The sequence below is a fragment of the Sinocyclocheilus rhinocerous genome, unplaced genomic scaffold, assembly GCF_001515625.1.
Source record: "Sinocyclocheilus rhinocerous isolate Xijiao unplaced genomic scaffold, SAMN03320098_v1.1 scaffold5226, whole genome shotgun sequence".
NCBI classification, from domain to species: Eukaryota; Metazoa; Chordata; class Actinopteri; order Cypriniformes; family Cyprinidae; genus Sinocyclocheilus; species Sinocyclocheilus rhinocerous.
In genome coordinates, this window is record NW_015651542.1 from 92,094 (window position 1) to 102,932 (window position 10,839).

Here is a 10,839-nt window from a genome sequence, read left to right on the forward strand (position 1 = left end):
AGATACAATTATTTGAAAATCTGGAATCTGAGGGTGCTAAAAAATCTAAATATTGAGAAAATCGCCTTTAAAGTTGTCCAAATGAAGTTCTTAGCAATGCATATTACTAATCAAAAATAAATTTTTGATATATTTACAGTAGGAAATTTACAAAATATCTTCATGGAACATGATCTTTACCTAATATCCTAATGATTTTTGGCATAAAAGAAAAATCAATTTTGACCCATACCATGTATTTTTGGCTATTGCTACAAATATACCCCAGTGACTTAAGACTGGTTTTGTGCTCCAGGGTCACATATACATAATCACATAGTAACACCTAATATAATTATACACAACATGATCACAGTTTTGCACAAATACGCAATGACATAATCAACATTTTATCTGTACAGTAAAGCCATCAAACAACATTAGCAGCAGTCAAACTGTAAGCCTAAAGGCACATTCACACCAAGCACGATAACTATAACAATAAATATAGTTTTAAAAATAGCAAGAATCCACACCACAATTATAACGTTGATGGCACAGAGAAACAATATCGTTGGAATCACTTGCAGAACGTTTGCTTATGAAGCGACAAAAATATTGGTAGCCAATCAGAATCCATCATATAAAGAAGCAGACAACATAACTCTTTGAATAAACAGAACATTATTGTGCATTGGTGTGGACGCTAATATAGTTATCTTTATAGTTATTGTTCTTCATTTTCACACAGTATTACTTCTTAGAGTACACAACGTAACAAATATCTGATTGATCTGATTATTCATGAATTTGTCTCTATATTTCAGACTCTTGCCCAGTGCTGTGTAGTGGTAACGGCGATTACGAAAAAGGTGTGTGTGTGTGTCATGCTGGATGGAAGGGGGCGGAGTGTGAGGTGGAGGAAGGCCAGTGTATCGATCCCACCTGTTCCAACAATGGAGAATGTGTCAACGGAATCTGTGTGTGTGCTCCTGCTTTCAAGGGCGATAACTGTGAGCAAGGTACAGCTCTCTGTCACCCACCCACACACACTTTCATTAAAACATTTTCAGCTTTTGATGGACTAGATTCATTTTTAGATAGAAATATTGAGTTTGAAGCACAAATAACCCTCATCTGCAACATGACCATAATGCTGCGTGTGTGTGTGTGTGCGTGCAGAGCTACTAGTCTATCTCCACCGCTTGTTTATGATGAATGTCCTGTAATTGGATTTTAAACACACTTTCTCCCCTAACCATTAAGCTGAAAATTCATTGCCGCCATTTCAGTTATAGAGAGAGAGACAGAGAGAGTTAGAGAGAGAGACTCAATTTAATCCCATGTAGATCCATCCACCAAATTAGCTTTTCCATCAGACACCTTCCCCATCTACACACACACACACACACACACACACACACATAATGTTGCAGTTGTAATTGGAATTTACATGTATTTGTATCTTGTGTTTTTTTTTGTTATGCACTCTCTCTGACTGTGCTGTTTTCATGTTTCACCTTCTCTGCCTCTGTCTTAAAGGAACACTCCACTATTTTTGAAAATAGACTCATTTTCCAACTCCCCTAGAGTTAAACAGTTGAGTTCTATTCAGACAGAATTCATTTTCTAAACAACGTTCGAGTTACGATTATTAACAGAGGACGCCCATGATTTCATGTACTGATGGACCGAATAGAGATTATTTAATCTAAATATAAAATATATGAGTAAGGAAAACATTTAAGTTGATACCTGATTCTTTTACTACATAAATGTGGGGGGAAAAAATTATATATCGTGGCCATGATTTACTAGTTAATTTCCTTAATTTAGTAAATCAAAATGAGAGAATGAATTAGTACAATGTGGCCACAATTTACTACAGGGAACAAGTTAGTAAATTGTGTAAATTTATTTATAGTAAATTGTATTCCTGTGATTGCACAGCTGAATTTTCAGTAGCCATTACTTCGGTCTTCAGTGTCACATGGTCCTTCAGCAATCATATTAATATGCTGATCTGATGCTCAAAAAAACATTAATTATCATTATTATTATTAATATTGTTTTTGCCGTTTTTGCTGCTTAATATTCTTGTGGAAATCATAATACTTTACCTTTCAAATGTGTGTGGTAAGACTTTAAAAAATGTAAAAAAACAAAACAAAACAAAAACTAATAGTTTTATTCAACAACGATGCATTAAATTGATCAAAAGAGACTGTAAAGACATTTATAATGTTACAAAATATTTGTATTTAGAAACAAATTGCATTACTGTTTCTACAAAAGTATTCAGCAGCAAAACCTGTTTAAATATTGATAGCAATAAGAACACTCATTAATAATTGGGCACCAATAATAAATAACAGGAATAAATTGCATGCATATTTTTATACATGTAAAATGTATTTTATCATTTTATATATAGGGTATATGTCAACTGATGTTGGATATTTAATTGTGCCTCTTCTGTGTATCTTGGTCGTCATTTTGCGCTCAGTTACAAAACAGTAATAATTTAATAATAGTGCTAAACGTAATCTTCACCAAAATAAATACAATTATTTTTGTACACACACTGTAGTAGTATTTAAATTATTTGTTTTATTCAATAATCATCAGCTTTTCTGTCTCGCTTACCAGTACAACCATTATGCTAAACTCAAGTGTTACTCTATCCAGATCAACTGCAAACTGGTCCAAATCCATAATGCAGATGCACTAGACGGCACAAGAAATTCAGATGTAATTACGGTGTTTGACGTAGGTCAAAATATATGAGAAGATGTGTTGTGAAAACAATAATATACTGCAATCACACGCTTTCCGATCCGGATGGGATTAGATGTCTCAGAGGTAATTTGCACCGCAATTTCTACCCGAGTTAGTTTGAAGAAAAACTTGATTCGAACGGGATTAAAATCATGAAGTACGTCGGTGAAGCCCCAATTTTCCGAACTTCCTCAGGGAAAACTAGTTCTGTCTGCATATGGCTTTATATGCACCTCTACATGCACCTGTAATTAAATGCTCATGGACAAACCTGTTATTTCTGTGTGTGATGGTTGTGTGTGTCTACAGTGGATTGCGTGGACCCCTTGTGCTCAGGTCGCGGTGTGTGTGTGCGCGGTGAGTGTGTGTGCTCGGCAGGCTGGGGAGGTGAGAGCTGTGAGACGGCACTTCCTGCCTGTAAAGAACAATGTTCAGGTCATGGAACGTACCAAGCCCAGACAGGGGGGTGTGTGTGTGAACAGGGATGGAGCGGTGACGACTGCTCCGTGGGTGAGTATCAGTCAAAACACACAGACATACAAATGTGCAAGCTTTTTCCTTTCATCTTATCATTTGTAATTATAGTCTTGAAAGTGCTTTTTCATCATTCGGTCATGCGTCTCTCACTCAGGTGTTTCTGATTTTAGTTTGATTCAGTTACCATTGACCCCAAAACTCCGAATCCAGTTCCGTTCCTGTCTGACAGAGTAAAGCAGGGCCCTGTGTGCAGGAGTATGGATCGGCTCTTAATTGTAATGTGATATACATTGCAAAAGGGGAATGTACTTTCTTTAATAGAGAGAAAACGGATTTGTTCTTATTGTCTGATTGATTGTGCATCTCGTAAATGAAACTTGCTGGACTGTGGAATTTCCTGTTTTACAGATGGAGGAAGAGGTTTGCCGTTAAATGCATGATATATACTGGGCACTTTCCACAAATGCAGTGCACTTTGGTATCTCATTACTATTTTAAAAGCTTTAGAGGCCCAAATTCCTTTTTTATTATTATTATTATATTTTATAATGTGTTCCCATCCCTTTCTACAGCAGGACAGGAGGACAACTAAATAATCTCACTTAACTTTCTCAGTATTGCCGTGCTGACTGCAATTGTCAAGCACAACCATTTAACACTGTTACTCAAGTTATTGTAAGAAAAATGTATTAAAAAATATTTCCATGGGACACACAAGTTTAATAATAACTGCAAGCAAACTTTTTGTCCTAGACTAGCTAGCCCCAACTGAGTGATAACATTATTTCAGGTAAATCTGCAACCTTGGGTGTTTATTTAAAGCTGGATGTTTATTGAATGTTTAGTGCTATAAAATTTAACAAACTGTATTAAACATGTTCCAAATTTTTGTTACAAGGTTGCAAAAATTGTAGTACTCATACAAAATGAATAGAAAATAAAACAACTTTTGTAATATTTAGTCTGACCTCTCCTGAGGTTGACAATCATATATTCTGAAGGTTAAACTGCTCCTTTCACTGTGCCATTTGTTGAAAATGGTACTTCGTATTGTGATAGATTCAGGCCTTATTTTGTAGCCTATTCATGGAACGTGCCACCAGTTTCATCGTTTCCTGGTTGACAATGATGATATTTAAATAAGAACACTTTTTTATTGCAAAGAGGTGACTCTTCTGGAAGATCGGCAGGATTTTGTAACTCATTGCCTTTTGGCCACTGGCTAGAATATGAAAGCATTTATTAAATATTAGATGATCAGAATGCATGAATATTACAGCTTGAAACTGTCCGTTTCCACGGCAGAGCAGTTAAATTGATAATGTGTGTATTAATAAACATTCTGGTTTAATGCCCTTCCTGTCATTTCCAGACATTTATATCTCGTGTGTGATTGAGAGGAAGAGCTCTCGTCCGATGTGCTTTATGGAACAGCAAGGATAATTTGTTTTGAACGGTACGAGATGTGGAGGGCGATAGGAGTGAGAAAGACAGAGGAGAGGCTGTCCAAACTCAACGCTCAGTGCTGCAGTTACAGAGGAGAAATGTGGCAGCTGATTTTAAGTGACTTTTAAGATATGAAAAACTGTCATCTCAGTTTGACCCGTCACGAATCCTGTAAGTACGCGTGAAGACAAAGCCATTCTGTCTGAGGGCCAGAGAGCAGAGATATCTTACTCGTTCAGCGAAATTGTTTTTGTCATGAAGCCGTGCTAAACTCTGTCTTGAATTCAGAACCACAGTAACATTCAAACAGTTTAGGCTGGTGTGAAAAAGCAGGCTGTAGATGGAGAGCAGAGGATGTGTGTGAATTTCTGCTCTCTTTATACTCGTTTCTCACAATTAAAGGGGTCATATGATGCGATTTCAAGTTTTCCTTTCTCTTTGGAGTGTTACAAGCTGTTCTTTAGCAACGTCATATAACCCCTTTAAAGGTGCACTCAGTCAAAAAAAGTTCAAGTACAAAATGACTTGTCAAAAGTCTTCTAGAAAAAGGCACTTATATGTGACAAAGTATAAAAAGTTGTTTATATAGTGTACTGTATATATAGTACATTAAGCTAGTGTGCTCAGATTGTTTGCAATGTCCCAGACAGTCCAAACAGAATGAGTGAAAAACTCCAAATAAGCAGTCCCTACTGGAGCGATGAAACAAACCGTGACGACCGGCAGCATCGAGGCAAAAGCGCTGGGACGTCAAGTGCAGAGAGTGAACACATGACCACACCACTAAATTCCTCCGTTCAAGATATAACCACAGCAGGAAGTGAGCTCTCGGCAGTCATGGTGCAGTGCAGCAGCCAGCTGTGAACCAGCATGATCCACCAACAACACAGAAAATCACTGGATTGATTTCAAGAATGGCCATATACTGTATGTTTAGTACGAAATGGAGGAAAACAGACAAAAGCAGCAAGAGTTCGTGAACATGCAATACTTTGTGCATTCAATAGGTGTCAGTATAAAATCCAAGACGAAAAAGAAGCAGCAGCGTAAACAAAAACTTACAAAGATTTTATTGTGTCGATTGTAATGAATGGTAACAATTGTCTTTTTCTCTCTGTCGCTTTCTGTCATTTATTTCAGAGGTTTGCCCCGTTCCCTGCAGCTCCCATAGTGTGTGTGTTGCTGGACGTTGCCAGTGTGAGGAGGGGTGGGAGGGGACCACCTGTGACAAACAGGCGTGCCATCCAATCTGTGAAGAGCATGGAGAGTGCAGAGATGGACAGTGTGTCTGTCAGCCCGGTTGGGAGGGAGAGCACTGCACTATTGGTATGTCAGAATGACACTAATTGTATTATACTATTATATGACATTATTACACAATCTTATATATACTATTATACAATTCAAAAGTTTGAAGTTAGTATGATTTTTTGGTTATTTTGAAAGAAATGAATAATAAAGGCATTTATAATGCTACAAAAGATTGAAATTTTAAATAAATGCTGTACTTTTATGATAATAGATAAAGAAATGTCTCTTGAGCGCCAAATTGAAAATTAGAATTTATGAATGATCATGTGACACTAAAAATTCAGCTTTGCCATCACAGGAATAAGTGACATTTTAAAATATATTAAAATATAAAATTTGAAATTGTAATAGTAGTTTACAATATTACTGTTTTAACTGCGTTTTTAAAAAAAAAATGCTGCAAACTTGGTGAGCATAAGAGACTTTCAATTGCCTGACCTTTCATTGTCCAACACCAAACTATATATGAGCAATATCACTCTCGTACTCGAGCGATACCGGCTCTATATCAGCGGCTCGGCCCCGGACACCCTGGAGCTCACGTCTCTGAAAACGTTGAAGCAAATTTTCAAATAGACGTTATCTTAATTAACAAACCGTAGATTTGAAGTCTAAACAAGTACATTCTCGCCTAAAAACCTTTTAAAACTACATTCCGTGACACAAAAACAGTATTATTTATACATTTTAGTGGATTTGGGTGTCCGCCATGACACTCGCTGTGAGAAATACTGGAAGCGGAGTGATACAAGCGGTGAAAGGGCGTTCCTGTGGCGATACCAGTACAATATCTCATGGTTCTCAACCAATCAGATTTGAGAACCAAAACGAACTGTTGTATAAATATATATATATACATATACAGTATAAAATGTATAATCATTATACAAGAATTTAAAGCGGTTAGGTTGCATGTGGAATCAGTGGCACCAGTTGCTTTGCACTCTGTGAATAGTTTTAATGGGTAGTTGTTGATACTTTTTTGTGTTGTTCTTTGTGTGAATAGGCCTTAACACCCTTTTTTTTAATAACATCTTATTTCAGTCTTGATATTTACTTGACATTTCGCCAAACCTTTGACAGCAGGGTGTCACATTTGATTAACATGTTAGCATAAAAACAATCTTGGTTCTTACTGGAAAGCTTTTAGAAATCATGCTCTAGACACATTGTAAATATCATATCTTGATGATTATTTGCCTTTTCAACCATTTTTCAGCAGTAATTTGACAAGCTTTGTGCATTTTTTATGAAACATGTAAATCATCTGACACTGAACCAACATGGAGCCGTGTTTTTTTTGCCTTGCAGATGATGTATAAACTAAACAGTCTCTCTCTTTCCGCCCGTCTCCCTCTCTTCCTTTTTTTCCGTCTTTTTTCCTCCTCCATGTCAAAGCGCGTTCCTTTAATTGTGGCGCTCATGGTGAGAACAGTCTGTGAAACTCAGGGGACAAATATACGCTTAAGGCAGCAAACGACAGGGACACTTAAAAAAAAACAGCAATGCACATACACGCACGCACGCACACACAGAGCTTCTCTGAAGTATGTAATTTCTCCTCTTTGTTTTCTCTGTCTTTCATTTTGTAACTCTTTCAGCAGCACAATACCTGGATCTGTTTGATAAAGGTAAATGTATGTGTGATAGAGTGAATGAAGGAACGAATATATGACTTTGTGATGTCTTTTGTATGAACAATTTTGCTCAAGGTCTGAAGAAAGAACGCTGTGATTATAGATATGCTGTCTCTATTTCACTTAGATGCGTGTCCGGGGTTGTGTAATGGTAATGGACGCTGTACGCTGGAGCAGAGCGGTTGGCATTGTGTGTGCCAGTCAGGATGGAGCGGGCCAGGCTGTAATGTCGTCATGGAAACCGAGTGCAATGACAGTAAAGATAACGACAGCGGTAAAGAACCCTATAGAAGACGAGCTGTGTGGATGACAGATATAGCACGGATGAATTTAGCTTTAGGTTAACATTCACATACTCACAAAGGTATTGTTAAAGCATGACTAGCTACACTACTGTTCAAAAGTGTAAGGTCAGTTAGATTTTTTTAAAGAAATTAATCATTTTATTCAGCAGTAATGCATTCAATTGACCAAACGTGACAGTAAAGACATTTATAATGTTATAAAAATTTCCATTTAAGATAAATGCTTTTTTGTTGAGCTTTATATTTATCAAAGAACCTTAAAAAAATGTATCATGTTTTTGACCAATATTTTCAACATTGATAATAAGTAATATTTCTTGAAAAAATCTAAATCTGCATATTAAAGTGCAATGATTCCTGAAAGGAATCATCTGACATGATCTGAGTAATGGAGTTTAAATTTAGCTTTGCCATCACAGGAATAAATTGCATTTTAAAATATATCAAAATAGAAAATAGCCATTTTAAATTGGTATAATATTTCATAATTGTACTGTTTTACTGCATTTTTTATCATTTAAATGCAGCCTTTGTGAGCATAAGAGACTTCTTTCAAAAAAAAATTGTAACCCTAAACATTTGAATGGGTACTATATGTGCAAAAATGCACAAAAAAACCTGTTGTATAATAAAACACTTTGGCTTATGTCTCAAATTGTGTGAGTGGGTTTAGTTAGCTATATTTTTAGTACATAAATATAGTATAGTACTATTATAAGTTAGCTAAATCTGACCAAACCTCCCTTTGGGGACACCCTCAATTTAAAAATAATAATAAATAATAAATAAATAAAAATTTAGCAGAATTGTAAAAGTGCAAAAATATAAAATGCAAAAAAAAAGAAAAAGGTACGATTAAGGTGAGTCTGTAGTGATAAGCATTAGCTTTATATTAAAACAATAGAAGTCTAAAATACACATGTCCTCTTTAAGGTGACTGTTTAAACATATGTGTGAGTGTATGTGAGAGAGAGGTTTCTGGGTTATTCTCTCAGAGACTTTCTCCTGTGGGAGGTTAAAAACACAGATCCCCTTTAATGGAGCTGACAAATGAGATCACGCGCACACAGACACATGCAGAGCAAGGGCAAGCTGCATCAAGGCTACATGTCTCTGCATGTAAAGTGTGTGTGTGTGTGTGTTTCAGATGGTCTCATGGACTGTGTCGACCCAGACTGTTGTAGTCAGCAGATGTGTGTGAGTGCCCCGCTGTGCCAAGGCTCGCCTGACCCACGTGACATCATCCAGCAAAGCCACGCCCCTTTTGAGACACGCCCTTCACGGCAGTTCTTCGACCGTGTGCGATTCCTCATTGGACGGGACAGCACACACATACTGCCAGGAGACCTGCCATTTGACAGCAGGTGATAAACACACACCTGTAAATATTAGAGCAAGCACGCTGAGCCAACACACATGCACACATAATCTTATTACAGAGGAAACAGCACTTGATCTTGATCTTTCCCAGATACTCAAAGATTTGTTGGCATGATTGTGATCGTATTTATATGCACATCATTTTCCTGTTAAAACCGTGACACTTGTTTTATTATTTCTTTGTAGAATTGTTGTGCGATCGCACTGAAATTTTGGGTAGGAGTCAAGGCAGACTATGCGACATCAACTGTCTTTTTTGTCAGACTGCAATAGATATCTTAATTCAGACTTTGGTCACGATTGACAGCACTGACTGGCCGTTTAAGCCACCAGCCCGCATCCGTTCTGACATCCTCATTCACATGTGAAATTGAAATGATGCGCACAAACCCAAGCATGCCCTTGCATGCCAATGTTGCCAATGTTTTGGCTGGAAAAGGGGGAAAAACAAGGTCAAAGTGCCTGGAGTAATTTGGGAGAAAGAGGTCATGGACTGCTCATTCAAAATAATTTTGATAGTACAATCATAATGGTAATTTATGCAGGTAATTCTGATTTCTGAGATATTTATTTTGCATATCAAATTTGTATCCTCCTCACAGAAACAAAGACAGTCAATTCTATGAATTCTTTTAAGCATTTCTTTTAAAGTTAAAAATCTGACATTGAATGACATTGAATTTTTCTTAATACAGGCATTATTGTTAAAATTGTTTCAGGAATTTTGACTGTTTTGAAATTATTTAAAATTATATATATATATATATATATATAAGCCTCTTAGGCTTGGTCGACCAAAATTTTATTAGTCGCTTAGTTGCAGAAAAAAAAAATTCCACACGAAGTGGCGAAATCATGCAGTCTGTGACGGACAAATCGTTAACGGCTGGTCTATGTGGTAATATAGTACATCGGGCAGGACATCCATACGCTCACCTAACATTCATCGACCTCAAATTAGGCTTATCATCTGAAATATGTATGTAGTAGCAACTTTACATGGCAGCTCAATCTAATGTTAGCCTAGAAAAAAGTGCGCTGTTCACGTGTTTGTGCGGAGTGTGGAAGCTGAACAGTAGCGTGCTCACTGCAGGACAGATGGAGGCGCCGCTGCGATCATTTGCTCTTAAAATACTTCATCATTTTTGGTTATACAGATAAGAGTAATGCATCTTTCGTATCTGTAAAGACTACGTTTATTCGTGTGCACTCAGAATAACAACAAAACGTTGTGCTTTTGTAAAATAATTAAAGCAAACAGGATGCGCTTTCTGCCGTCTCGGACGCTGAACAGAAACAGTAAGCACTAGTGTATCAATAAATTATTAAAACATTAATGCAGTGTACTTTCTGTTTTTCCCTGATACATTCATAATTATTATATTTGCTGGTGCGCTGTGGCAAGCCTTTTTTGTGTGCGCTTGAGCGCTTATTAGGCTATGTAGGCAATTAAGGCTCATTATTATGATTTATATGGTTTATTAATAAAAGTGCGACTAATAGTCGACTAATGCTTAAAATGAACA

General features: G+C 36.8%; 1 protein-coding gene across 1 annotated transcript in view; it reads left to right on the forward strand.

Annotated features, from left to right (window-relative positions):
- The window catches only part of LOC107713050 (teneurin-1-like), a 122,459-nt gene that overhangs the window by 62,151 nt on the left and 49,469 nt on the right, over window positions 1-10,839 (forward strand). The window contains exons 9-14 of the mRNA XM_016518468.1: window positions 807-1,001; window positions 3,067-3,267; window positions 5,821-6,006; window positions 7,593-7,622; window positions 7,756-7,902; window positions 9,081-9,297. Coding sequence (XP_016373954.1) covers window positions 807-1,001; window positions 3,067-3,267; window positions 5,821-6,006; window positions 7,593-7,622; window positions 7,756-7,902; window positions 9,081-9,297 — 976 coding nt within the window. The remainder of the gene's footprint in view (window positions 1-806; window positions 1,002-3,066; window positions 3,268-5,820; window positions 6,007-7,592; window positions 7,623-7,755; window positions 7,903-9,080; window positions 9,298-10,839) is intronic.